At 51.1% G+C, this 27,262-nt stretch overlaps 1 protein-coding gene across 1 annotated transcript in view; it reads right to left on the bottom strand.

The window, feature by feature from the left end:
• The window catches only part of ASAP2 (ArfGAP with SH3 domain, ankyrin repeat and PH domain 2), a 157,732-nt gene that overhangs the window by 13,756 nt on the left and 116,714 nt on the right, over positions 1-27,262 (bottom strand). The window contains exons 12-21 of the mRNA XM_068983251.1: positions 26,916-27,003; positions 23,641-23,689; positions 23,397-23,563; positions 20,768-20,901; positions 13,072-13,166; positions 7,195-7,384; positions 6,396-6,481; positions 4,297-4,412; positions 3,201-3,268; positions 1,794-1,907 (exon numbers count right to left, since the gene is read on the bottom strand). Of these exons, the coding sequence (XP_068839352.1) occupies positions 1,794-1,907; positions 3,201-3,268; positions 4,297-4,412; positions 6,396-6,481; positions 7,195-7,384; positions 13,072-13,166; positions 20,768-20,901; positions 23,397-23,563; positions 23,641-23,689; positions 26,916-27,003 (1,107 nt within the window). The remainder of the gene's footprint in view (positions 1-1,793; positions 1,908-3,200; positions 3,269-4,296; positions 4,413-6,395; positions 6,482-7,194; positions 7,385-13,071; positions 13,167-20,767; positions 20,902-23,396; positions 23,564-23,640; positions 23,690-26,915; positions 27,004-27,262) is intronic.

The following is a 27,262-nucleotide window of genomic DNA, read 5'->3' as shown; positions in this document are numbered from 1 at the left end:
ATAGAACTAGGACTCTAAAGAGTCCCCTAGCTCAGGGTCAGCAAATTATGACTTGTGGGACCACCACCTGTTTTAATAACTAAAACGTTAGCAGAAAGCAGCCATGCCTGTGGTTTACACACTGCCCATGGCTGCTCTCCTACCACCCTGGAGGAGAGGAGCTGGAACACAGGCTCGTTATTTTAGGCCCACAAGCTTAAAACATCTGTCATCCGGCCCTTTACGGGTTTGCTGACCCTTGCTCCATCTGAAGGTCATGTGCATGGAACCAGGGACTTGGGTAAATTCAATCAAACTCCTATCTCAAATGTCAGCTTTGTTTTAACAGCTGTGATCTTGAGCAAACTAGCCCTGCTGATCCTATTTTTCATCTGTTAAATGGGTACAAATTTAACTACCGGCACAGAGCCCAGAATTTAGCAGGTATGAGTATTGGCTGTCACACCCACCTGCCTTCACACGACCACCTGCCTGGTCAAGGCTCTGGCCAACCAAAGGCTCACACTCGGCTCCAATGCATAGAGCTCAATGGCCAGTGGTTCTTCTACAGACTTTAAACCATGTGTGAACCATGCCCGCCGCTCTCTGCTGGGGGTGATGCATGGTGGAGTGGGGGGCATGAGTGTTGGCACTGCTGCTGGGCTTTCACTGGGACCATAGGACCCACCCAGTCACTGCCCACATGACCCTGGGAGCCTGACAACGTGACGTGTGCCTGACCAAGAGGCACTCATGCTGGGGCAGATGTTTCAAAGCTTCTTTTTTTTTAAAAAAAAAAAAAAAATTTTTTTGTATTATTTATTTATTTATTTTTTGGCTGACCCATACAAGATCTTAGTTCCCCAAGGAGGGATCAAACCTGTGCCCCCCATTGGGAGCGTGGAGTTTTAACCACTGGGCCACCAGGGAAGTCCCAAACCTCCACTTTTTTAAAAGGAAAATCTAAATATAAAATAACCAGCTTCTCTCACTTTGACGTTGTTTTACAGCGAACTCAGAAATTCCTTCTTCTAAGAAACAGAATAGTCCAACAGCTTTCAGAAATGCCATATATTTCTGAAATATACATGTGAGGACATTAAAGTCCATTAGTAAGAATTAAAACATTACATCATGGCACTCCCACTAATTTCACAGCTTCTAGGCATACAGGTTTTGGAGTAGTCGTCCTGGGTCTGACTCTGACCTCTGAGACGGGTGTGAAGGTGGTTACCTTCCAGGGGTGCCCCCAAGTGCACAAGCCAGAGCATCTTGAGGAGCAGCTGGACGAAGAGGCAAGGGCCCCTGGGCAGTCTCCAAGTGCTGGCTTCACTGTGGCCAAGCCAGCCTCTCAGTCTTGAGGCTTGAATGAACCATGTGATACAGGAAAGGGTTGGACCAGATGAGCTCTAAGGGTCACTGATTTCAGTGAAGGTTTTAAAGATCAACTCGGTGAGCACAAAAACTACTCCTGGGGGAAACATGGCTTTTCATCACATCATTTTCAGTGAGAGAGCTTCCTCTAACATCCACCAGAATCAGAGGCCCTCTTGTATCTCTCCTTCGTATCAGAAGGTGAGCAGCTGCCATGATAACATAACTAATGTTCCGTAAAGCCACATCTGTAGGAGCTGGGAGAGAGGCGGAGTTGTGGGATGGGTAAAACCCAAGAACTACTGAGATCAGCAGAAGCAAAAAGTAAACTCTATTTCCTTTCCTACAACAGCTTTCTGCCCTAAATATAGGCCAGGACCCACACCGCTCTGAAGGATGCTCATCATAAAACTCTTCACGTTTTACAAGCTGGCACAAACCTGCAACTTCTCGTCCATGTCATCATCGCTTTCATCCAGGTCTTCGTGGAGCAGTCGCCATTCATACTCCACATGAACGTGAGAATTAAACCTTCCAGACAAGGCCTGGTTCAGCTGAGAACGACAAGGGGCCGTCAGTGACGCTACTCACACGCTCAACCTTGTGAAGCAGATGTGCATCTAGACGCAGCGGGCAGCAGGCCTGCACCCCGGATACGCTGTGCCCCAGCATGAGGCTGGCTTATTTGCTGTTTCTCAGGCCAGCCGCCCCTCCCGAATCCACACATACCCTGGAAGCTCAAACCCGACAACTCCCATTTAGTGCTTTGGAAGCTGCAAAGTCACAGCATGCAGCCGAGGAGTGTCTGAGATCTAAAAGGCCATGGCCAGCCCTTGGGTACCCACAACCGCACACTGAGCACTTAATTCAAGAAGGAGCAAGCCCGCTACCTGCAGACCCCACTTTTCCTGACCAGCACAAGAGAATTAAGCCCTGCGGAAAATGATGTGAATGACTGCTTTCCCAGCTTTCTCCGGGAAGGTGGACAGCTGGTTTCATTCTAGATGCACAGGTGAGAAGTTATTGCATCAGACAAATGGGTGTCTTAGCACATTAGGGTCTAAATTTTCTCCAAAGCCAGACAGTAGCCATGTGATCACAGGCAAGTTATTTAACCCTCTGAAGCTGTCTCCTCATCTGTAAAATGGAGTAAGAGTAGGTGCCTACTAACCAGTGTCCTAAGGGGTAACAGTAGGCACCTACTAACCAGTGTCCTGAGGGGTAACAGTAGGTGCCTACTAATCAGTGTCCTAAAGGGTAACAGTAGGCGCCCACTAATTAGTACCCTAATGGGAACCAGTAGGCGCCTACTAATCAGTGTCCGAAGGGGTAACAGTAGGCACCCACTAATCAGTGTCCTAAGGGTTATCAAGATTAAATGAGTTAATGGACACAAAGAGCTCAGGAATAATAATAACGTTCCTCATCTTCTATAGCAGCGACTGTTAATGGCTCTGTTTACTGAGCAACTTAGTACGTGCCCACGGCTTCACAGGGTTCAAGTACACGACGACCCTGCAGACTGGCGTAGCCTACTCCACTTTACAAACAAGGCAACAATGGGGAGAGCTGGCACGACCTTCCCAAGCCACAGCAGTGGAGCTCCCTGCAAACCTGGGAGGCCTCGGCTCCACTCACCCCCAAAGCCAGAGCCACCAACACGTCCAACCAGAAAATACTGACTCATGTTCCAAAAGTGTCACCGCTAGGCAGGTGGTCCCCTCCTCTCTAAAGGTGCCCCAGGACACTTGCTCCGAGCTGTCCCCTCTAGGACACTGGGATCTGCTCAGGACCCTCCTGCGGACCCTCCCCGAGGGGCATCCCCCATCCCACCGGGGGAGACTCACCAGCTCCTCGCAGCGCTCGTGCCTGAGTCGCTTGGCGATGTCCAGTGGTGTCTCTCCTGACTCGTTAGCTAAGGGACGGTGGGATGAAAGGACATGTTGGGGCCAAATCAAGCAAAGGTCTGATGCCCAGAGACTATTAAATAGAGACCCAGTCAAGCAGCCCAAATGACACTGGTCCTGACTAATGAATTCCGGCGACTTAGCCCCCATTGGGGCTCAACTGTTCTGAAATCACACAGAACTAAGCAGTGTGTAGTCAGTAACGTTTAGACAAGGTTTGAATTAATCATGAAAGTAAAAGCACTAAAGTTAAGCCAACGAATGTAAAAATAAATATCCAAGGCGTAATTCACTGAGTAAAGCAGTTCATGGTAATTCTCTAACCAAAAGCACTGCTAATCTAGTTCCAGGCACCTGGCTGAAAGACTTTACATCTCCTCTTATTAATAAGTAGTCTGTAAATTTGGAATTGTGTATTTTCTTCTAAACAAGCCTCAGTCAATGAGGTTGGATGATTAATTAAAAAATAAAAAACTCGGCTCTCAAGCAGGCATGAGCCTTTTTTCCAGTCTTGGCTCTCTGTTTGATAATTCTTCAAAGCTCCTCCCCAGGACACATCACAGCCAGATGTCCTGGGGGTTAGGCTCTGCCCAGCCAGCTGCAGGTCAGGGCCCTGAGAGGAGGAAGCAATGGAAGCCAAGCAGACATGGTCGCTCATGGAGGAGGCTCTATGCCAGTGAACAGAGGGGCAGCAGGCAGTGACTCCCAGCAGTAAACGTGCCCACCTAGGGCCACTGAGGGACCAAGTCTGATCTCAGGTGGAGTCAGGAAGAGGAGGGCAAGATGCCTGAACCTTGTCCAGGGTCATGGGGCCACCAGTTAACAGCTGTAGGCCACCCTCTGCCTCTCAGAGCCCAGAAAATGTCTGCAACACGGGGGCAAGTCCACAAGACAGCAGAGCAAAACTGCTGATAAGTATCAGACCTCAGCAGCCTGGCAGAGCGGGCCCTGTCTTGCTGGGTGGTGCTGGCTTTCCAGCTCTGCCCGGAGCCCAGTGGCCAGAGGGGTCAGGGGAGGAGGCGGGGCTGAGGCTCACCGATGCCAATGGAGGCCTTGCCCCTCAGCAGCAGCTTCAGGCACTCAGCACTGTCGGTCAGGCAGCAGTAGTGCAGGGCTGTGCTGCCCTTCCCCGTCTGTTTGTCCAGGTTCCCACTGGCAAGGACAGACAGACAGAGAGAGAGAGAGAGAGAGAGAGAGAGAGAAAGAGAAAGAGAGAGAGAGAGAGAGAGAGATCTCAGGTCAGAGCGCTGGGTTGCTGCGCAGGGGACTGGGGTTCGGAAGCAGGAGAGGCAGTCGGCGCCAGGGTTCATGGCCGGCAGGGTCTCTCATCCTCTTCCAGGGGTGGGGGGCCACAGCGCCAGCCCAGCTTGTGGCAGGAGGAGGCCTGGGCTTAAGGCCGTCAGGGAATAAATGACGATGGCAGAGCCGGCCAAAAAAGGGGGCAAGGCACCTGTGCACCCCTGAGCAGGGGCTGGGAGAGGGACGGGTGAACTGGGGTCCCTCCCGCTGCACTGCTAAGGCCCCACCAGTGTGTCTCACTGTACGGAAGGCTGGGCTGAGCTCTTTTCATCCTACTGACAACACTCTTACCAGGAAGGGGAAAAGCCACTTTTTCTAAAATTCAGAGTCACCAGGCTCCTCTGAGCTGGCTCGCCCTGGACCACCCTGACAACAGGCTCTGGGAGAACGAGAGGACCACACGGGTTCTGCCAACACATAACAGACTGGACAATTCCAGGACGAGCCACTCAGCCTACTGGTGGGGCAGCCACTGTCATGCTGTGAGCGGGACAGCAGGGCTCCACCCTGGACAGACATGTGGGGACGCAGAGGGACCACCGGGAAACAATGCCTCAGGATCCCGACAAGGGGAAACCAGCCACGTTCCCTCTTCCTTTTTCCCAAGCAGCTATGTTTTCAGTAAAAAAGGGCCTGATCTCTCATCTCTCTACTCCCCGCTCCCGAGAAGAGGGATCAAGGTTGCCCTTCTCCTGCCCCCTGAGAGTCTGCTCTGAGGGAGCTGGCACTGCACAGCTGCTCCGAACCCCTCCACGCTCCTGGTGCTGGGTGGGCAGCTCCCCGCAGGCATCCAGTGAGATCCCAGCTCCTGGGGAAGGAGCTGACCGCCCCCAAGCTCCTCCAACCCCAGCCGTCTCTTCCGTCTTCCCTCCAAGAATGGCAGAAGACACAAAATGAAAAACGTCTCCTTGCTTCTGCACTTGCTGAAGAATTTCTGTGGCTTCTGGCCATTCCCTGCCCTGACTCCCCACAAAGCCACGCTCAGGGAGACACGATGCACCTCGACCGGGCTTCACGACTGGACTCCGACTGTCAGGCCAGCCCTGCACCAAGCAAGGCAGGACAAACCTGATGGGAGCGCTGGGGCCAAGGAAACTGCCCGTGCACGTCCTCTCCACAGGCATGCTCTAATTGAAAATAACAGCTTTTCCTACCAAGCAAAACGCCCACAACCCTGCCTCGGCCCACGCTGGAGGTGGAGCCCCGCTTCCTGCTTCCCTCTCCCTTTGCTCACGGCGCCCTGCCAGACATCATGGGAACCCCCACCCCACAGGACAAGCTGGGGGCTGCCCTGCCTTACGTTATGGGGACCCCACCTCACAGGACAAGCTGGGGGCTGCCCTGCCTGACGTCATGGGACCCCCACCTCACAGGACAAACCCAGGGGCTGCCCTGCCTGATGTCATGGGAACCCCCACCCCACAGGACAAGCTGGGAGCTGCCCTGCCTTAAGTCATGGGGACCACCCCCCATCTCACAGGACAAGCCTAGGGACTGCCCTGCCTGACCTCTTGGGGACCACTCCCCACTTGACAGTCAAGGGGGCTGCAGCCAGAGGCTGTTTTCCAGGGGCTTGGAATTCAGCAGACCTATTCACGGGGCGTCCCCCTGACCCCAGACACTGGAAGCTGGATGCTGCGGACACCAAGAGTGGTTAAGACTGCGCAGGAACACCCCACACCTGCAGCCCTTTCACTGTCCCGTAACTCCTAGTCACACCTGAGGAAATTCCAGCATGTTGGCCACATCGCAGAAGCAGTGAGGCAATCCCTGATCCCTTCCCCAGAAACACCCAGAAGCAAAATCAAACACCGGCCCTGATTTCAGGACACCTACCTGTTCTGAACTAAAAAGTCTACAATGTGGAGAGAAGTCCGGTCCACAGACCTGACGGCAAGATGGAGAGCAGTCTCATCCGGCTCCTGAAGACCAAACAGAAACATTCCAGAGTCCCAAGGGGAGCACTCAGCTCTGCGGCCAGTGCGAGTGAAAGCGTGTATTTCTCTTCTAAAAGCCTCTGAGTCTCTCCTTTGAAAAACCCATCTCTAAAACGTGTTACCTATTGCTAAGTTGTGTCTTGCGACCCCATGGACTGTATATAGCCTGCCAAGTTCCTCTGTCCATGGGATTTCCCAGGCAGGAATACTGGAATGGGTTGCCATGCCCTCTTCCAGGGGATCTTCCCAACCCAGGGATCAAACCTGAGTCTCCTACGCTGGCAGGCAGATTCTTTACAGCTGAGCCACCAGGGAAGCCAATCCCCAGGGCAAATTCTGCCTTTGGGAATTTAGAGACTGCCTATCATTTAGAGACTGGTCCTAGTCCTCCTCCCTCCCCGGGAAAGAATGAGAAATTCGGGGGTTTCATTGCAAAGTCCTCTCAAGGTTTCTGACCCCCTCCCTGAATCATCAGCATAATGAAGCTTAGGCCTCCTTCCCTTGGGGATGGACTCTCTTCCCAGAGCTGCCACTACAGTTTGGCTGATGAATCAACCACAAATCTCCTCTCACCCAGGACTCACTGCCTCTTCTCTCAGGGTGTTTCATGACACTGTCAGCACTTTTGATGACACTGCTTTGTCACTCCCCATCAACACCCCCCCCAACCCTTTCTGTTTTTACAGGTCCTTTCTTACATGTCCATTGGCCAGTGGGATTTTTTCTGTAAGATCCACACCGTCAGCATATGCTTGAAGTAATCCAAAAATGTCTCTTGTTTTCACGGCTTCACAAAGACTGTGAAGTTTGGCCGCATTATCCGCGTGTTTTTTCCGTGCGTATTTCCTCTCAATGTACTTGGCAGTGATGTAGTCCTTTCTTGCGTTCCTGAAATCAAACATAACTGCCCTGTAAATGATTAAGGGTCGTAACATCCATTCATCTGTAATGAGTTAAAAATAATCCCACCCCCTCATGGTAACAAGGACTGATGCTGAAGCTTCCATACTTTGGCCGCCAGATGCAAACAGCTGAGTCATTGGAAAAGATCCGGATGTTGGGAAAGATTGGGGCCAGGAGGAGAAGAGGGTGACAGAGCATGAGATGGCTGGATGGCATCGCCGACTCGATGGACCTGAGTTTGAACAAACTTTGGGAGACGGTGAAGGATAGGGAAGCCTGGCATGCTGCAGTCCATGGGGTGGCAAAGAGCTGGACCCAACTTGGCGACTGAACAACATGGTAACAAAGCAGCACCTGCAGAAAATTACAGAGCAGGAGGCAGGCGGCATGTGGCTCTCCTGTAGCACCCACGTCCACTCTGCCTCTAGCACTTTCAGGAGGCTGGACACCCAAGACAGGGGGTATCAAGGACTGGGTCTAAGGGCTAAGCAGCCGGGTCAGGGGGACTGGCAGACTCCAAGGGAAGACTGTTTTCCTGTTGGTGGGCACCATGCCTGGCAGCCAGGTTCCCCACGTGCCCCATGAAATCAAATGAGTTGTCCATCCTCATGGTCTATTTCCTGGCTTTAACTCGGCCTTGCGGGCACAGACCCCACCTCTCCAAGGAGCGGAGAGCAGCAGCAACTCCAGGGGAGCCAAAATCCTCCCCCACCGTAGACTGTCAAGTGACCCTGGGCAAGTATGTGACCCCAAATCTTCTTATCTGTGACATGCACACAGCCTGGGTGAAGCACACGAGGTGACACTTGGCCGCACTCCTGGCAGGTCCTTGGGACCTTGGAAAGTACTGATGAACTTGAAAGACGGAGCAAGAAAAACAGCGGCTCCTGGTCCAGAGGACTGAGCACTCCAAGGGCCATAACAAGCAGCAACAGCAACAATAAAAGCCTAGACACTGTGTTTGAGGGGCAGTAAACGCTAATCACCCACGACAGCCAAGTCATAAGGGTCCATCAGCTGAGGAACAGGTAAAAAAGACGTGGTGTCCACATAACAAGAGTACAACTCAGCCACAAAAGCAATGAAGCACTCACATGGACGAACCCTGGAAACACCCTGAAATCCTAAATGAAAGACGCCAACCCTAAGGACCACACATGGTGTTATTCCACTCACTGAAATGCGTAGAGATAGGGAGCGGGGGAGCAGTGGCCTCAGGCTGGGGGGAGGGGGTGTTACGGGGAGGCGGGGGCATAAGGGGACAGAGTAGGGGATGGTTAACAGGTACAGGGCTTTGTACTGGGATGAACAAAATGTTCTAAAATTGCTTGTGGTGACGGAATAACAACTGAGAATATACCAGAAGCCAGTGAACTGTACTTTACATGGGTGAACTATGATGGTACGTGAGTCATATGTCAACCAAATTGTTAAAAATTCCAAAGACAAAAATTCAGCACGGATCAAGGTGTTCCCCCCCACAACCCCCACCCTGGTAACTCTGGGCCAGCGACTCAAACCTCCTTATCCTGTGCAAAAGCACACAGTTGAGGTGTGCACAAGCCGATGACTCTGCTCACAGGCCTCTGCGGGATCACAGAGACGGAGACAGCACACTGAGGCCTTCGGCCCAGGATTCTGTATGCAATAACCAGGGCAGCACGGAGTGAAGAGGCGCTGGGGGAACCCACCGGCTCTTCCTGGCTGGGGGACCACTCGCTCCTACCCTGGGACCAGGACTACACCCACTGCACCTGCTTCTATGATCGTCAGGGACCAAGGCCCCCAGGTCGACCCACGTGGGTCCTTGCTGCAGCCCACCAGGGTTCAGGACCGGGTGGGTCAACTCCAGGATCCCAGCAGGGGCACACAACACTTTGCCAGCTTCACCTAATAAACCAGCACCTAGGTGTCCATAGACGCTGCCTTGCGTGAACTGTGCTGGGGGATTTAACATGTGTCCCCCACGGGGGACAATTACTGCAGGCCACAGGTCGGGTGGAGCTGTGCTGTCCATCTGACCCTTGCAACAGCGTTGTGAATGTGAGCCCATGCCCTCCAGCAGCCTGGCAGCTCCGAGGGCCGCCCTGCTCCGCTGGACTGAGCTCTCCTCGCAAGGGCTCCCGGCCAGAGAGATGCTCTGGCTGCTGCCTGGTGACTGTCCTGGCTTGACAAAACTAACAACCCATCTGATGAAACTCTACAGGTCTCTTATGACAGGAGGCAGGGCTGGACAGGTGTCAAGGCTTAGATGGCTCCAATAATCACTTTGGGGCAGCATCACTACAAACCCTCAGGAAGGGGCTAGTGCTAAACTGGACCTTATACTTTTTAAATGTTTTATCCACTTGTCCAGGCTCTGGGTCCCAAACCTGGAAGGTGGTCCCTCCACCAGCATAGGTACAGGTCTGTTTGGGCCACACCAGGCCCCATGGATTCCTGGGGTGGAAGTTGACTCTGCCAGTGTGACCCCTCCACCCCCTCTTTTTTTGGGAAAGGTTAAGGCTTTTGGAGGAAAGCAATGAATTTAATAATAATGTGTGTGGCATGCCCCATGGATTCCTGGGGTGGAAGTTGACTCTGCCAGTGTGATCCCTCCACCCCCTCTTTTTTTTGGGAAAGGTTAAGGCTTTTGGAGGAAAGCAATGAATTTAATAATAATGTGTTTGGCATGCGTTCAGAGAGGGAGGCTTCTTATACTTCCAAAGGACAGGGCATGCGTGAGCGCCCAGAATCACAGGAGAGAAACAATTCTGGCCTCTGTGAGCAGGAAGCTCCCTGCTTCCTGCCTATTTATATCTCTCAGCACCCCCCGCAAATCCATCTGGGGATTCACAGGCCACGAGACGGTCTCTGGCTTCCCTTTCAACAGATTCATCTGCAGATGGTGTGCTGCTTTGAGATAAAGCCAGGAGCAGTGCACTCCTTTTAATCTGGAAGTAAGATAGTAGCTTCTCTAAGTAGTCACCGAGCTAGAGCTTCACCTCTGACTCACTGATTCATTGTTTATGTATGAATATTTCCCATCACAAGCAACATATTGTGGTAGAACATGCAAACATGAGTAAGGTGAGATTTATTAGAAAAAAGTATGTGGACACCTAGGTACAATGTGAAATGGGATGAGATGCTTTAAAACAGAGCTACGCCCACAACTGGTTTCAGCTGAGGGGGCATCCACGTGGGTGCCAGTTTGCTGTCACGTTGGTCATCTGCCCTCATTTTGAAAAAAAAAAAAAAAAAAAGGAGGGGAGTAAACATCTTTTTCACTGGTGCCAAGGTTGGGGGCCGGGGCTAGGTCTCAATGGAGATGGAACATTTATATCCAAGAGTCCCATGCAGACAGGATTCACCTTTTAGAACCATTTCCCCCCCAAATAAACAAATGCTCTGCTTTTATAAAGCACCCCTGGTACTTGGAAGAAATCAGTGACCACGTCTTATACTTTGTTCAAAGTGGATCAATACTACAGGGTTTCAGGAGACCACGCCCTTCACTGTGAGAGCAGGTGTCTATGAGACAGTAAGTGAAGTGCCCCAGGCGACCATGACGTCTCTGTCCTAACAGACCTTCTCGTAACCCAGTCAGCCCACGTCAAGGAACCTCTCCACGGACACCTGCCTCGAGAGGACCCGAACTTCTCAGCACCCATGCCCACAGTGAGCAACAAGGGCAGCCAACACCAACCAAGCACGAGGTAAGTGACCCCCTCACCCGATGTTCGTTCCAGCGGCTCTGTGAGCAGGGGGACGGCAGTCCCTCTGCTTTCTATTAAAGGAAAAGGGCCCCGGGAAGCTGACGAACCCTCCCAGCTCCCATGGTGGGCAAGGATGCAGGTTTCTACGCCTCCCTGTTGTCTCTCCAGGTCTGGGTAAGGATACAGACTTGGAACTCAGATCCTCGTTAGGAGAGGATACCAACTCAGTAAGTCCCGTGCCTGGAATCTAAAATCACACCTCGTGCAATCTCAAGGAAATGCCACACCACCGCCATCTGCTCCAGGACCCAGACGAGGACTGACACTAATCCAACCCCACCCACGCTCACCTCCTGATACCTTCTCCTCCATTAGTCTGTCTAAGCTCCCTCCCTGGAGGGAAGTCACCTCTGCCAAGGGCAAAGAACACAGATCCTGTGACCTTGGCTTCCAAAGACCCGCCCCCACAGCATGAAACCCTCTCCCCACCACTGCTAGGGGTCCTCGCCTGACACCTGGGGGAGCCCTGCCAGCAGCTCTCGCGCTGGTTACTCCCAGGGGACGGCTGTCTCAGTGAATGGATTTTCTCTTCTCTCTGAGTACATATTTCTTTTTTTTAATTATTTATTTCTTCCTTTTTTTTTTGGTTGTACTGGATCTTCATTGCTGCACACAGGCTTCCTCTCATTGCGGTGAGCGGGGGCTTCTCATTGCAGTCGGTCCTCTTCTTGCAGAGCACGGGCTCCAGGATGTGGCAGCTTGAGTAGCTGCAGAGCAGAGGCTTAGCTGCTCCATGGCATGTGGAATTTTACAGAATCAGGGATCAAACCTGTGTCTCCTGCATTGGCAGGTGGATTCTTATTCACTGTACCACCAGGGAAGTCCCTGAATACGTTATTTCTCACTTCCCCTTTCCTGCCACAACACACTCTGACTGGAAATCAACCCTGAATATTCACTGGAAGGACTAATGCTGAAGCTCCAAAACTTTGGGCACCCGATGCAGAGAGCTGACTCACTGGAAAAGACCCTGATGCTGAGAAAGATTTCAGGCAGGAGGAGAATGGGGCGACAGAGGATGAGATGGTTGGATGGCATCACTGACTCGATGGACACGAGTTTGAGCAAGCTCCGGGAGCTGGTGATGAGGACTGGGAGGCCTGGTGTGCTGTAGTCCATGGGGTTGCAAAGAGCTGGACACGACTGAGAGACTGAACAATAATACCACTCAAATGCTGAACTGGCCTGGGACCACCCCCATCTGCCTCACTGTGCCCCCCTAGAGTGGGTAAACCATCCCAGGCCTGGTGCAGCAGACAGGCCACCCAGGGAGAACAGGGCTGGAGCCTTGGGGGGCAGGCCAGGCACTGCCCTGACCCCCGGTCACCCATCACCTCTCTCGAGGACCAGTGTGTGGCCTGGGTGGTTTATGTTTTATACGGTAAGACTGGTAGGAAATTCCCCTGCTATCAGCTCTGCCTCAGTGGGCCAGCTGGGTGCATGACGAGGCACAAACGAGTCCTCATCAGGTTTTGTGTCAACAGTTAAAATAGAAACAAAAATTTCTTTGAAGGGAATGACACACTCGACATTTGCTCTGAGGACCAGACATAACCACATATCTATGACAACCCACCCTCTCAGCGGCTCAGAATTCAGATAGAACTCAGGTGGGAGGGTGACAACCCTGCCCTGAGGCAGAGGCAAGGCTGTGCCCACACAGAGGGAGACACTCAGTGTTCCCCCCCAACACCCAGGGAAATCTGCTTGCCTATGGCTTCTAAGAAAAACTGCCACATCAAATTTCCACTTAGACATCCAGAAGGGTTGCAGAGACTTTACACATAACACAGGCTGATTTCTTCCTTAAAGAAGCAACCATCAATACAACCAGACTTGTGCCCCCTGCCTCTGCGGGCCCGGGGCAAGCCAACCTTTGTTCAGCGAGCGAGACCCCGCCAGCTGCGTACGTACATGTCGCTGCCTGGGTTCGGTTTGACTGAGTCCTCAGCGGGGAGACAGCACTCCATGACTTCATTGAAGCCTGCGTTCCCGATATTCTTGGCAAGCTGCAAAAACAAAAGTCTGTTTCAGTGCACTCAATTATTAATACCTTCTACCGCTCCACACTACTCACACAGCTGATGATTTATTTAATGGTCGCTAAGAAATAGAGCAATAAAGTGGTTTGCCTTTAATGAAGTTGGACAAAACCCAAACCCCAGAGGTACCCATAAACCAGAGACAAGAGCGCCTGTTACAGAGGGCTCTTGTAAAACGTCCCCTGGACAGAAAGCCTCCATGGACGGGGAGGAGCGGGAACTCGGCTCAACTCAAGTTTCTATTCTTTCCCCAACCTCCCACCCCAAGAAGAACCTGCGCTCTGGCTGAGAGATCTAACAGCCTTTACTCCTGCCAGCGAGGGGGGGACCTGGCCAGGAAGCCAAGATTCGCATTCAATCATGGTTCTATTTACTAGCTTTGTGACCACAGGCAAGGCGGCTTCCCTGAGCTTCAGGTTTTTAATAGAAATATGGGGATGATACCTACCTTGCCAGCCTGCAAATGATAAAATGGGATTTTACATGAAAGCATTCAATACACCAAAGCACTGAAAATGTGTCTGTTTCAAGGTAAGGTTCTCACTTGCCAATCAACCCCCTGACCTAGTTAGAAACGAGCAGGTTTCATCACTGCTCACTGACACAGGCTCTGTGCTGGAGGCGGTGGGTAACACGTAAACACCATGGCTGGTGGCAGCCAGGCCACCCCAGCAGCGTGGCACCTGGCACACTCCCGAACGGATGTGCATATCCGGAGTGACTGGGGTCTTAGGAGCAGGGACTTATTTGTTCCACCCCCAGCACGCAGCTAAGCACCTGGCCAAAGTGGGATTCTTCAACATCTAGCGAAACAAAGAAACCGAATGTGAACACCGGGCCCAGTGCAAATCGGGTGACTGGGGTCTTAGGAACAGGGACTTATTCATCCCACCCCCAGCACCCTGCTCAACACCCGATGGAGACTGGGTTCTTCAGCATCTAATGAAACAAAGAAACTGAACAGGAACACCAGGCCCAGTGCTTTGCAGTGAACAAGTACTTTCATTTCCCATTTCCACACTGAAAACGACAACAGTGGGAGCAGTGACACTTCTGGGGCTTCTGCCCTCAGTGAACCACGTGGACACAGGTGAATGGGCTGTGCCCGAACAGCCTCTCTCAGGCGCACGGCTGAAGGAACAGCCAAGGGGTCTGGGTTGGAGAAGGCCACGCTTCCTGGTGGCAGGTCACATGACATGGAGAGGGGGTCGGGGGTGAGGGTGGTGGTGCGAAGGACAGAGAAACACGCCAGCTTCATGATCGGGGTGGGGAGGCTTTCTGAGTCTTCCCAGTCCTTGTGAACCAAGTTCGGGATGTCCTGAGCCCCAGGCTCTCAGGAGCCCCTGCCTGGGCCTCTAGCCTGACCCTGGGGTCTCTGGTGGCAAAACTCCAGGTGCCTCACTGCTCTGTCTCCGGAGACAAAGCTGAAGATCAGAGTGGCACGCCACAGTGGGTGATGCGGCGTATTGAGAATCTAGACTGAACCCCGGTATCGGAGCCCCAGTTTAGAGCCAGGCACCTGCTAAGGCCCCACCGCTCTGCTCAACATCAACAGCGTCCCACAGCCAAACATAACTGCCTTCAGGGGGGTGATAGGACGAACCCCCGCGCCGCTCCCGGGAGCCCCGTGGGCTGTGGGCAGACGGGACAGGGTGAGGGGAGGAGGAGGATTCCCAGGAATCGGGAGCTGCTTCCCTTCTGCTGGGCTTGGCCGGCTCACAGGGGCCAGCTGGTCCAGAGGGCCACCACTGGGCTGTGCATGTGAGGCTGTGCATCACAGCTGCCCAGCGCAGGCCATGGGTCACCTCACAGCCTCGTCGAGTCCTAGTGGATGGTCCAGCTTGCGGGAGAGCCCTCTGGAACCAGGAGCCAAAGCACAGTGTTTGCAGATGGAGGGTGCAGCGTCATGTCAAGAAGATGGGGGCCCAGCAGGATAGGGCAGGAGCCTGGGCAGCAGGAAGGTGGGTTAACCAGCCCTGATCCACACAGCCTCTGCTCCCAGAGCACTGTCCCTGGACAGGGGGCCTCATCGAGGGGACACAGGGCCCCAGCAGATCTGGGGGGTCCAGGGCATTCACAAGCCATGTCGTCAGGGAATTGAGCCTCAGGGATGGCCAGAACACACATGGGGCCCTCGGGCAGGCTGGGCTCTAGGCCTGCTCCACGGGGCTCAGTCTAACAAGACAGAGGTGAACTAGAAAGCAAAGGAAGGGACCTGTAATGAGGGCTGAACCAGCAATGCTGGAATGGAGACAGCAGGATGGTGGGAGAGCAGGGGTCTGGACTGGACCCCACGCCCTGGGACTGTGTCTCCCTGATGCACAAAGCACCTGAGGACGGGGTCCGGGAGTCACACGTTCCTGGAGGCCCAGGGCACCTACCCTCTTGGGCCCCTGAGCCAGAAAGGGGCTGTAGGTTCTCTCTAGAGATGGTTTCCAGAGTTTGGGTGAGGACGGGGAGCCTCCAGTACCGTTTTCTTGCTTCCAGGTGGAGGGTCACCATTCCTGAGACATTCTGTCTTCCTGTACTTCTGCCCCGGAGGAGAGGAGTGGACAGTGGGAGAAAAGACCTCCCTGCCCGAGGGGCTCAGAAGGACGGACACCCCTGGGACACCCTCAGGATACAGTGTAGGGTGGGTCTGCCCCTCTGGCCCTGCCTGGGCCCCGAGTCCAAGTCTGGGATTCAGCTGCCCCAACATGTGGGAACCAGGTTAGCGGATGCAGCGATTTTCAACAATGAATCAGACCTTCAGTCTCTCAAGCGGTTCCAAATCAACGCAGGAAAATGGGGTGTCATCTCCTGGGCCCCCGCAGGTCCCAGAAGGTTGGAAAGCTTGGAGTGCATGGCACACAGATGGACAAAAAATGCTTTGGGAAAGTGAAAGAACTTGACCCTTGTAGGCAGAGCTAAGAAACAGCAGTGAACTCTAAATTGCTGCCTCCAAAGAAGGGAACACACACAAAAAAAAAACTCTGAAAAAAATTGTATGTTTCTCCTGAGCCTTTAAAATTTCTACTTTAGATATATTTATGAAGTATACAATACACTTCTTAGTAAGTAAGACAAATGAAACTATACATTACATACAGGTCTAGGTTTGGGTGCTCCATTTTTTCTGATAGGGTTTGTGGTTTTTAAAAAGTTCATAATTGTGATTTAAGAATAAACCTTTCAGCCACCTTTTTAAAACAGAGCTCTTGTTCGGGCTAGAAAAGACAAAGGACCTGGGATGATGTCTACAGCATGACAGTCACTCAGTAAATGGGGGCTGCCGCTGCTACTTCCTGTTGCTCTTCGTAGCCTGAATGGCTTCATTTCAGCCCCAAGCAAAACAGCGGTGTCATCTGTAAGGAGGCTCTCAGTTTCTGAGGGTTTTCCTCTCCCCTGTCTCACAGATCCAGCTGTTAGTTCATTTGCTTTACATTTAATAACCGCAGGAGAAGGAGGCATGAGAAGGTCACAAAACGGGCTTGAATCAGGATTGTGGGCTCCTGGGGTTTCTGACCCCATTCTCTGATGTTAGATGATTTTTAAATTACTGTGGATACATGCTATGTCGCTTCAGTTGTGTCTGACTCTTTGCGACTCCATGGACTATAGCCCGCCAGGCTCCTCTGTCCATGGGATTCTCCAAACAAGAATACTGGAGTGGGCTGCCATTCGCTTCTCCAGGGGACCTTCCCAACCCAGGGATCAAACTCGTGTCTCTTAATGTCTCTTACATTGGCAGGTGAATACTTTACCATTAGCACCACCTGGGAAGCCCTTTAAATTACTGACTCAAATTCAATTACAGAACACTGAAGTTTTCTTTAGTAACTTCATTTACAATGTGAAACTGATCATATGAAACTAGGAGTCTCATACCAACAATACTGTTCTATGAAGGATCTAAAAATCGGAGCTGAAATCATAATCTTCTGTGTTAAGGAGGAAATTTATCTTTTTTAAAATCTTCGCTTTTCAGGAGGCCTTCTGAAAGCAGAGTTGCTTTAACATCTAAGGGTATTAAGCTGGTACACTCCAGTTAAGATGGCACAGCTTCCCTGAACTAATCAAATTAATACTTCAATTACCCCAGTTTCCTTCCACTGAATAAGAAGTGATTCCAGGAGAAGGAAAAGGGAAGAAAAGATGACTGCCAACCAGCCACCTTCACGGATGCCGCTAAAACCGCTTGACTAAACATGGGACTCCAGCGTGCTTGAAACAAAAACAAACTTAAAAAGAAATGGTGAAGCACCACATCAGGGGAAGCTGTTTGCAAGACAATTTAGACAATTAAAGACTTCCATCATGAGGGCTACGCTGAGGCCATTCGGGGGGATAGGGGCGGCATTTTACGGGGTGAGCATCTGTCTGTTCAGAACACAATGCCGACAGGAAACGAAGCTGCCTGCTCATGTCTCTGCTGTCTCCACCAGGTTGTGTCTCATGTCACAGCATCCCCCGTGTGGGGCTGGGACCCTGGCTCGGGGCAGGCTGCAGCCTCGGACACGCCGGCAAGTCCTCCTCCAGTTCACCCTCGTATCTCTTTCAGAGAGTCTAGTTACCATGCGCGACCCCAGAAGACACACTCCGATGAACACACCAGCCCAGGACCCTGACACCACGGCTCTGTGAACCTGAAAAGCTCACAAGGGAGCAGCTGGTCCAGTTGGAGGATTCACACGTTTATGACACGCGGATCATTCTTCTGGGAGGATTTTGTTCCAAGCCTTCTGGAGGAGGAGATGACAATACTTGATAGTTCTTACTATGCACCAGGTGGAATTCTAAACACATACATTCACACACAGGATGTGTGTGAGTCAAGCCTTCAGGAGATCTTTTGTTCAGGCAGCATCTGTCTAAACAAAATAACCGGGTGCTTTAAAAAGGCTTGAAATTCTCGTGCTTTACAAGTGTTACTAACACCTGACACACTCTACACCTGAGGAGTAAGGGTCTGGGCATGGGGTCACGCTCGCAGTAACCGGGTTGGGATGAGAGGCGGGGAGACTTCCTCCTCCTGCTGAGTGGCTGGAGTTCAGGACAAAGAACGGGTGGGAATAAACCCCACATGACTTGGGCCTCTCCCCTTTGTTTTTCTGATAATCATGGAGGAAAAGAGGCTTAGATAAGGGAGTTTAGGCAGAGATTAGACATCAGAAATAGTTGCAGCTGTCAGTTAAGCAGCCTCTGCCTGGATTTCTCCATAATGGCTGAGTTGGTCAGATTATAAACGCCTGAGAGATTACATAGATGAGGCTCTGAGAGACAGGAAGGAAGCTCTGAGCCAGGGATCAGAAGTCACCCCCTCCTTTCATTGAGACGGAAACATTTTCCTTCCAGCCCTCTTTGGCGCTTCCCTCTGCAGTAGGCAACAGTCTCATGCAGACCATCAGATAAATTTCTGAGACGTGTTTAAGCAGGTGTAACAGATGTGCTGGTATCAGGCTCCCACCAGCTTATACGAGCTCAGCTGTTAAACAGTCATTATTAAAAATTACATTCTATAAACTCACAATCAAATAAACTATACTAAGGAATTCCCTGCTGGTCCGGTGGTTAGGACTCCACATTTTCCATTGCCGGGAACCCAGGTTTGATCCCTGATCAGGGAACTAAGATCCTGAAACCAGTACGGCGTGGCTTTAATACAAAAATTATACTAAAAACAAAACAGTCCTCAAAACTCATCACTTCTGATTTTACTACATCTTACTATTCTATTTTTGAAGATACTTGCAACAACAGTGTTTTTGTGGGGTGAGCTTACTGTATGTGTGTGACCAAATCTCTCTCTCACGGCTCATTCAGTGACTCACACGGTGCCCTGAAGATGGCCCCAGTGGGAGTGTTTACATCATGTGACTGAGCAGACTACGAAGCAGGACGTCTTTGCCTCCCAGACAGCTGGCTGTAGACACTGCCAGGGATGGGGAGGGGGATACGGAGGGGCTGCAGTGAGGTTTATGTACTCCCCCTGGGGTGAGTCCTCGGGGGTTGAGTGTGAGCTCTGACTAAAGAGGCCCCCACTCCAGACCTGGTGTGTGGATAACACATAACCTTGGGCTTGTTACAACATTCTAAGCCTCAGTTCCTCTTCTGTAAAATGGGGATAATATACCAAGGCCACGGCGTTGAAGAGCAAATGAACTAATACACACAGAGTGCTTTGCAAAGTGCCTCATGCAAAATCAGCAATTAAACCTCAACATAAACCAGTTAACACTTCTCACTGTTTCTTTTTTCTACTTTTTTTTTTAATCACTAGGTTGCAAAGAGTTGGACATGACTGAGTAGCTGAACAACAAGGGCTGTATAGCAGCTACCCTGGTTTAGCAGTGCTCAATGAAAACACACGGGAGGGTTTCACGTCTATGCTGTCCCCAGTTACCAATGTTTCATGTCTACGCTGTCTCCAGTTACCAATGTTTCATGTCTACGCTGTCTCCAGTTACCCAGGACACTGCCTGCACACACAGATCTATGATGGAGCCTGTATGCATTATGACATTAACAATAACCGTACTATGTAACAAAGAATACACTGCTTGGGTCTTGCCAAGGATATAGCTTAGTTTTAAACTTCAATTAATCAGTGATGCTACTAACTGGGCTACCAGAACCCACTGTAGTTTCTCCCAGCTTTGTCTTTGAAGACCATAAAGCAATTCCTTGGAAAGACAAGAAGGATTTGTTTGACAAGATAGTTCAAAATGCATTACAAGTTCAGACACGTCAGTTCCAGAATGGTCATCAATAAGACTTATGGCCCCTCGAGAGGTCTACTGACCACAGCAATTGATTTTCTGCCAAGACTATTGCTCTTGACATTAAAATCAATGGTAATCAATATCCTCTTAATATTTACTGTCCAATGCTTGGCCATCTCAACAAAGAACTTCAAATACTGCCTTCTAATCAGCAGTTACAGACTTTGAAAATACTCCAAAGAGCTCATGCTTTAGGTGCCCCCAAAGCACTTGCTCCCCTGCTGGGACCACAGTCTCCAGGCTCTGAAAGTCACTTCACAGAAAATGCTTCAACCTCTATTAGTGATCTATAGTGCATGGCTATGTGTATCGTTGAACCAAGAATGAGAGGGTTTTTTTTTGGTTTGTTATACAGGCAGTAGAAGCAAGTATCATTAGCTCTCCCAAAAGGCAAACAATAAGGGGCAGAGCAAAAGTCTACCCGAGGCTTGAGCCAGGTAGTGACCGCAGACTCAGCAGAATCTGGCTGACGTCTCTGGAGAAGGAGTCTTTCCTGTCTCTGGGCTTTGGACTCCGTGTCCTCTCAATGCCTGGGGTGAATCGGACTCTGCCAACACTCACACCAGTCTCCACGCTCCTTTATGAGTTCACTTCCATTTTAGTCATTTAAGAATAAAGCTTTGCAACCCTCAACCTCTAGTAGCTGAGGAGGAGGGATTACCCGTGAGTTTCTAATTACCCAAATGTACTTGGCAATATCAACAGCTACCAGGCCCAGGGGAATTTTAGGAGCCCAAAACGGAAACCTCACATTCAGCTCATCTGTGTTCACTCCAAAATTCCAAAATCAAGGGACCTAAAGCTTACCAGCAGTTCGGACGTTCCTAACACGTCTAACGTCAGGGATTGCATCCTGGAGTAGTGGACCCCCAGCTCTCTGTGGATCCCAGAACACTCGATGCAGGTCAGAATGCCAAGGTTGGTGGAGAGCCACGTAGGATCTGCCAAAGACAGCGAGGAACACAGAAGCTTGTAAGGAGGGGGCCAGGGTCAGAACTTTGTTCTTGTATAGTTACTACTCAACATGGAGTTTTGATGCACCATGTAGCGGGATCCTAGGTGCAGTGAGAACCCTCATCCATCATTAACTACCACCAGTGGCTCAGATGGTAAAGAATCCGCCTGCAATGCAGGAGACCTGGGTTCGATTCCTGGGTCAGGAAGATCCTCTGGAGGAGGGTATGGCAACCCACGCCAGTATTCTTGCCTGGAGAATCCCATGGACAGAGGAGCCTGGTGGGCTATAGTCCATGGGGTCACAAAGAGTCGGACACGACTGAGCGACTAAGTACACACACAAGTCACACACGGTGCACACATGCACGTATCTATTCCCCTTCTTCCTACAGCTCCACCTGCCCATTCTTCCATTCATTTAATCAATACTCCCAAGGGACAGGTCTGTGTAGAATAGGACACAGTGCCCTCTAGCGGTCATGGGTCCCTGGACACTGACCACACCCACCAGCAACCAGGTTGTATCAGCAAAGGGGACAGTCTAGTGCCACATGGGGGACAGTCTTAATTCACACGTCTGTATGTCAAAGATGCTAATAATGCCAGCATAGAGCACATACTATGCGCTGATGCCAAGCTCTGCTCAGCACAGAGCTGAAGCAATTATGTAGGAACAGCTCCACCTATAACAAGAGCTTCAGAAATTACAGGTGCTTTCCTTTAATAGCTCATTTAACACATACAGGAGGATCTGGATGCAAACTGGGCTGGTGCCTTCATGATCTTGCTCAGAAAGGCCAGGGGCCTTGCTTGATGCTGCGGAGTCAGACCGCAGCCCTGCCTTTACCCGGGTTCAAGCCCAGCTCGCACTGCATGTTCACTTATTCAAGAAAGTGTCCCAACCACGTGCCACAGCACTCAGTCAAGAAAGGTTTGCTGCGTGCCAGGTTTACTGAAAAACTCTGAATTCAAAATAAAACACACTTGAACATGTGAGCACAGTCTGGAAGTTCAGTTCTCTTGAGAACTGCTTGTTTGCCCTCAGAAACTCATTGCAGGTAAATACCGCAACCTTGGTCATGTGAATCATGAAGTTATTTTTAAAACGTTCAAGTTATAAAATTTTTATCCGAGTTTGGAAACACTTATGGGCACCTGTGTTTCCACTTTTCTGGACCTAGTCTGCTGTTATCAACTGTGTCATGCTTAGTAGACACAAGCTTTAATATGCCATGTCATATTAAAGTAGGCTATTAATACTTTAGAGTCTTAGCATTGTCTTAGCATTTTAAAACAAAATCGTTGTAGCTCTGACTTTCTTTAAGAGTGTTTTAGAAGTACTACAAGGACAAGTACTACATGCCCTCATCTAAGAAAAAAGTACGATTTACTACTTTTGCTACCCACCTCATCTCCCGCCAAAGACATGTTATTAATGGTCCAAGGCCTCACGAGGTAATTCTGCAAATTACCCCCAAATACAGCCTCCAACCTAACAGGAACCCCCTGCCCCCCACCACAGTATGTCTCAACTGTCCACTCCATCTTTGCTTTGTTTTCAAAAAAAAATCATCATAGACCTAGAGGAACTAGAAGGTAAGGGGCCATCCTAACCAAGCCCATTTCATAAATATTCAGAAAACACTACTCTGCAGCTCCCCTGACCAAAGCCATTCCATCTGAATTACAAGAGTAAGTCAACTCTTTAAACTTTTAAAGTACTGTTTGTTAAAATCTATAATGATAATTTCTGTCCATTAAAAATGAAACCCCAGTGAGTGTTAAAGTCGCTCCAGTCGTGTCTGACTCTTTGGAATCCTATGCACCGTCACCCCCAGCATCTTCTGTCCATGGGGTTCTCCAGGCAAGAACACTGGAGTGGATTACCATGCCCTCCTCCAGAAGATCTTCTGGACCCAGGGATCAAACCCACGTCTCTTACATCTCCACACTGGCAGGCAGGTTCTTTATGGCTAGTGCCACCCAGGAAGCCCAGCAGGCTTTATTGAAACTCAGAAATAAAAACCTCATTTCACAGAACACGGCAGCTGGAAGGGGTCTGGACTGGTCCCTTCGCTTTCCAAACAGGAAAACTGCCATCTGACAAAGCCAGTGGCTCTTCCAGGGTTACCGGCTAGACAGCGGCTTAAAGCTGCTGCACTCATAGTACAAAGAGAGGATGGATCAAACCCCGGAAGGAGCCGCAGCCTCCAGCCATCAGTGACCGGTGACCCCGGCTTCACCCTCACTGTGTGCTTCTGTTTTCAATTCTCAGAAAGCATTTATAAATTTCAGCTCTCTTCCCCTCCGGGGCCTGTCATGAGGGTTGGGAGGCAGGCACCCTCTCCCCACACAGTCTGCACACAGTTCAGGAAGCCCAGGCTGGGCTGGGCTGCTTTGAACTGGACATGTGACAGGACAGCGAAAATCCGTGACCAGGTTCCACAGCCCCCGGGCTGGGAGGGGGCCGCTGGGTCACCTGGCGCCCCGCAGTCACAGCACACGTCGTTGCCCGTCATGCCCTGGACCTCCGAGATGATCTCCTTCGTCAGCTCCTGGACGATGTTATTTTCCCCTGTGTTGTCATCTCCCTTAAATGCGTTGTTTAGAGCTTCTTCTTTGCTGTTTTGCAGCACGGACATCCATCTAGAGAAGTAACAGTGACGCTCTGTTAAATCCCAAGGACAATGGCCCGTCCCAGGTTCCTCTGCTGTGTAACTTACATTTGACATTCCGGTTCGTCCTCGGCTTGAAAGTGGTACGTCCTGTCATCTGCAGGGCAAGGAGGGGGTTTTTGTCAATTGTAAGCCTGGACAATAATTCATACACAATTCCAAAAGAAAGTGGTTTGTAATTAACCTCGGGAAGAGTCTAAACTCCGCTGGGAAGTCAATGATTTGTGTACAATCAGGCACTCCCACCCCTTCACAGGCAGGCCCTAGCTTGGAAATTGTGGCTTTGTGATGCAAATTAGCGAGCCGCCATGGTTCTTCCATTCAAGTCTAAAGAGAACCAGTCTTTTTTTTTTTTTAACTTGCTACAGAGTTGGTCCCAATTGCTATGGCCCTTTGAATAGTATAAAAGCCCTCTCTAAAGCAAGGATCTTACAAGCTTTCTGGGTTCTTAGCCCAAAATGTGTAACCTCAGTCCAGTTGTGGGAAAGCATCAGAGGAACACAAACTGAGAGCCAGGTGACCAAAAAGCTGATCAATAATTTTCAAAGTATCAAAGTAACAAAAGACTAGGAAAGATACAGGACTGCTATAGGCTGTAGGAGACGAGGACGAAATAGCAGGAGCAATGTGAAGCCCTGGAACAGAAAAAGGACACTAACAGAAGAAATGGTGAAATGTGAGTAAGATTCTCAGTTACGGGCATCGCAGCCATGCAAACATCCTGGCTTTCACAGCTCCAGACATGGCCCGGACGTGGTTCAGATGGTAAAGAATCTGCCTGCGATGCAGAACACGCAGGTTTGATCCCTGGGTCAGGAAGATAGACCCCCTGGAGTAGGATCACCCCAGTATCCTTGCCTGGAGAATCCCGTGGACAGAGGAGCCTGGTGGGCTACAGTCCACGGGGTCGCAAAGAGTCGGACATGACTGAGTGACTAATACTAAGTAGCTAATGGCATTAGGCAGTTCTGTACTAAGCTGTCAGTATTAGGAGGCCGGATAGGGGATATACAGAAATTCTGTCTACAATCGGTCCAGAAACAATGTAAAAAAGTTAAATGTAAAACACAAAAAAGAAAGAAAAAGGGGTGAGGAAGATCCAAGTTCTGTGGCCAGCAGGGCAGGGCCAGGCAGGGCCTATACTCTGGGTTCACAGTAAACGTCTGTGCCCTTCAAAGTGCGCAAACACGGCATCTCCAGCCTCCGCTGTTATTACACTTGTGCAGGCGCTTGAGTCCTCAGGAGACTTCTGGTGTGCTGGCTGAGAGGAGGCCGAGGCCCCCAGAGGTGAAGGGGTAGGAATGAGTGCGCCAGGTTTTCTGACTCCAGGTTCCAGCCTCCTCCTGCCCTTCTTCTGACACCCAGGGGAAACCCCACCCCCACCCCCATTACTGAGGAAAGGAACAGGGTTTAAGAGAATGTGTCAAGTTCAGAAAAATAAACTTGATCCTGCAGTGCAGATGTTAGTGGCCGGGTGGGGGGTTGCTGCCTGATGCTGGGAAGAGAGGAGAGGGCATTTCCCCGCCTCCAGTCTACCTGGAGTGCAGGGCCTCACCCATCCCAAGCAGAAGCCATGGCAGGTTGTCCAGAGGCCCCAGTCTGACATCAGGCTAACACCCTCCATTCTCCCCAAGTCACTTCACTGTCAGACCAGGCCAGGCCCCGAGGAAAATCAAGGAGATGGGGAGTGGGGGGGCAGAGCAATCCACGTCTGTAGCTAATTCTGTGCTCTAGCACGTGAACGGTGGGGAGTGGGGGAAAATTCTCCGTGAAGATTGCCAAATAAGAATTCCCTGGCATGCACACTAAATAAGATGCCTTTACACCAAGAACAGTTTCTAGCAGCTTCAGCTAGAGGGAAAAGAAGAGCAAGAGGATGCGGTCGGAGCCCTGCTATGCCGGGTCCTGGGCTGGGCTGCTCCTCCACTGTGGGCTCGGGCTCCAGCTGGCCACCTCCCCTCCATGTGGACCCGGAGTGTCCGTCCCACTCAGGGGACTGACCCAGACTGTCTCCAGCTCCTCCTCCTCCCACCCCAATGAGTGGACCACGTGATCTGAGACTAACAGCTCAGGACTTAGATTTGTAAATGAGGGGGGAGGGGAGAGGGTATTGAGGGCAAGAGGATGGATGTGCTCACGGAAGGGCTAGCCTGGCCACAGGAACATCTTCCTTGAGCAGCCAGGCTCACAGACAGCTTGATCAGCATGGCAATCCCCCTCTGGGGGAAGGCAATCCCCCTCTGGGGGAAAGATGGGTAAAGGAGGATCCTGTGGGGAAACGACTGAAGCCAGCAGTCCATCTGTTCCTCTTCTGGGCTCTCTGGGTGAGAGAGCCAAGCTGGCTTTGCAGGGTGAGGTTCAGGAGGAATGGGTGCTCCTGGGGGCTTGGTGGACCCACACCCGAAACTGCACCCTTGCTGCCCGTCTGTAGCTTGACTTGTGTTTCCCCACCACCCACGTGTGTTAAGAGAACAGAGGTGTCTTAGTGATGTGTGCCCCCAGCAACTCGCTCAGCAGGAAGAGTCAGGCAGAGTCAGGCCGGAGGCCAATCCCCAGCCTCTCAGGAGGCTGATTCCCCTGCCTCTCAGGAGGCTCATCAGGCCAGGGTCTTCTCACTTTGCCCTGTCTCCCTTGATCGTCCCGGGGGGCTGTGAGCATTAAACTACATAGTAAACTCCCCAGCCTCAATAATACAACTCCACACACGTCTTTAAAAGCCTCGCGATCTGAGGAGAGACGGAGGCTAATGAGACAGCATTTATCTTCAGGGGAGGTTGAGAGGCCTCACGCCACAAAGGAGTGGTCTGTGGGGTTCTTCTGGGTGTGCCCCCAAAATAAGCAGCACTCAGGAACAGAAATGCTGATTCTATGGTGGAAAAACAAATTGATTTCCAACCTGGGGGGTCTCAAGGGCTTTGCTGGGGGCCACATCACACCAATATGGCAGCGTTTCTAACATCCCCCAAGTCAGAGGAGCTCTGAAGACAGAGTCGCCCTGTTTTCACAGTAAAAGGACTGTAGGCTGGAGGGTTGATCTAGCACAATCTCCTTGTTTACAAAGAGGAAACTGGAGGCCCGGGAAGCGGAGAGGGTGTGGTGGGTTTACAGAGCCTCCGAGTGAAGCAGCTTCGCGTCCTGAACCCAAGAGACCAGCAAGCTGACCGTGGTCACCACGGGGGAAAGAGAGGATGCAGTCACTGGAAAAAAGGCATTTCTCCATGAAAACCAATTCTCCAAAATGCACTGTTTGAAATGGGGTTGATGCCCTAGACGAGAGTTTAAAATAATTTCTCTGCAGCAGAGTGTCTGAGAAAGAAGCTTACGTGAAATTAGGTCAAAACACTTCTTCTCCTCGGGGTTGGTTTTCACTTGGCAGGTTAACAGGTTAAGCTTTGCAGGAGGCCGGTTAGCCTGTCGAAAGACAAAAACAAAAAACAAAAACAGATCTGGGTGGAAAGGAATGGGAAACCACAGCATCATTCCTCATCAAAATGCAGCAAGAACAGGGTGTCTTGGAGCTGCAAAAACAGCGACCAGAAGGCAGGCTTTCTCTGGAAGGCACGACACAGGCACCTGGCAGGGTGTCCCTGGGTCTCAGCTCTCAGGGGGCAGCTGACCCTCCCTGCAAGGGACACTCAGGGGCCCACACCCCCACCTGTCTGGGGGGACA

This window comes from Capricornis sumatraensis, chromosome 1, assembly GCF_032405125.1.
Source record: "Capricornis sumatraensis isolate serow.1 chromosome 1, serow.2, whole genome shotgun sequence".
Lineage (NCBI taxonomy): Eukaryota > Metazoa > Chordata > Mammalia > Artiodactyla > Bovidae > Capricornis > Capricornis sumatraensis.
This window is presented reverse-complemented; position numbering and strand designations above follow the sequence as displayed.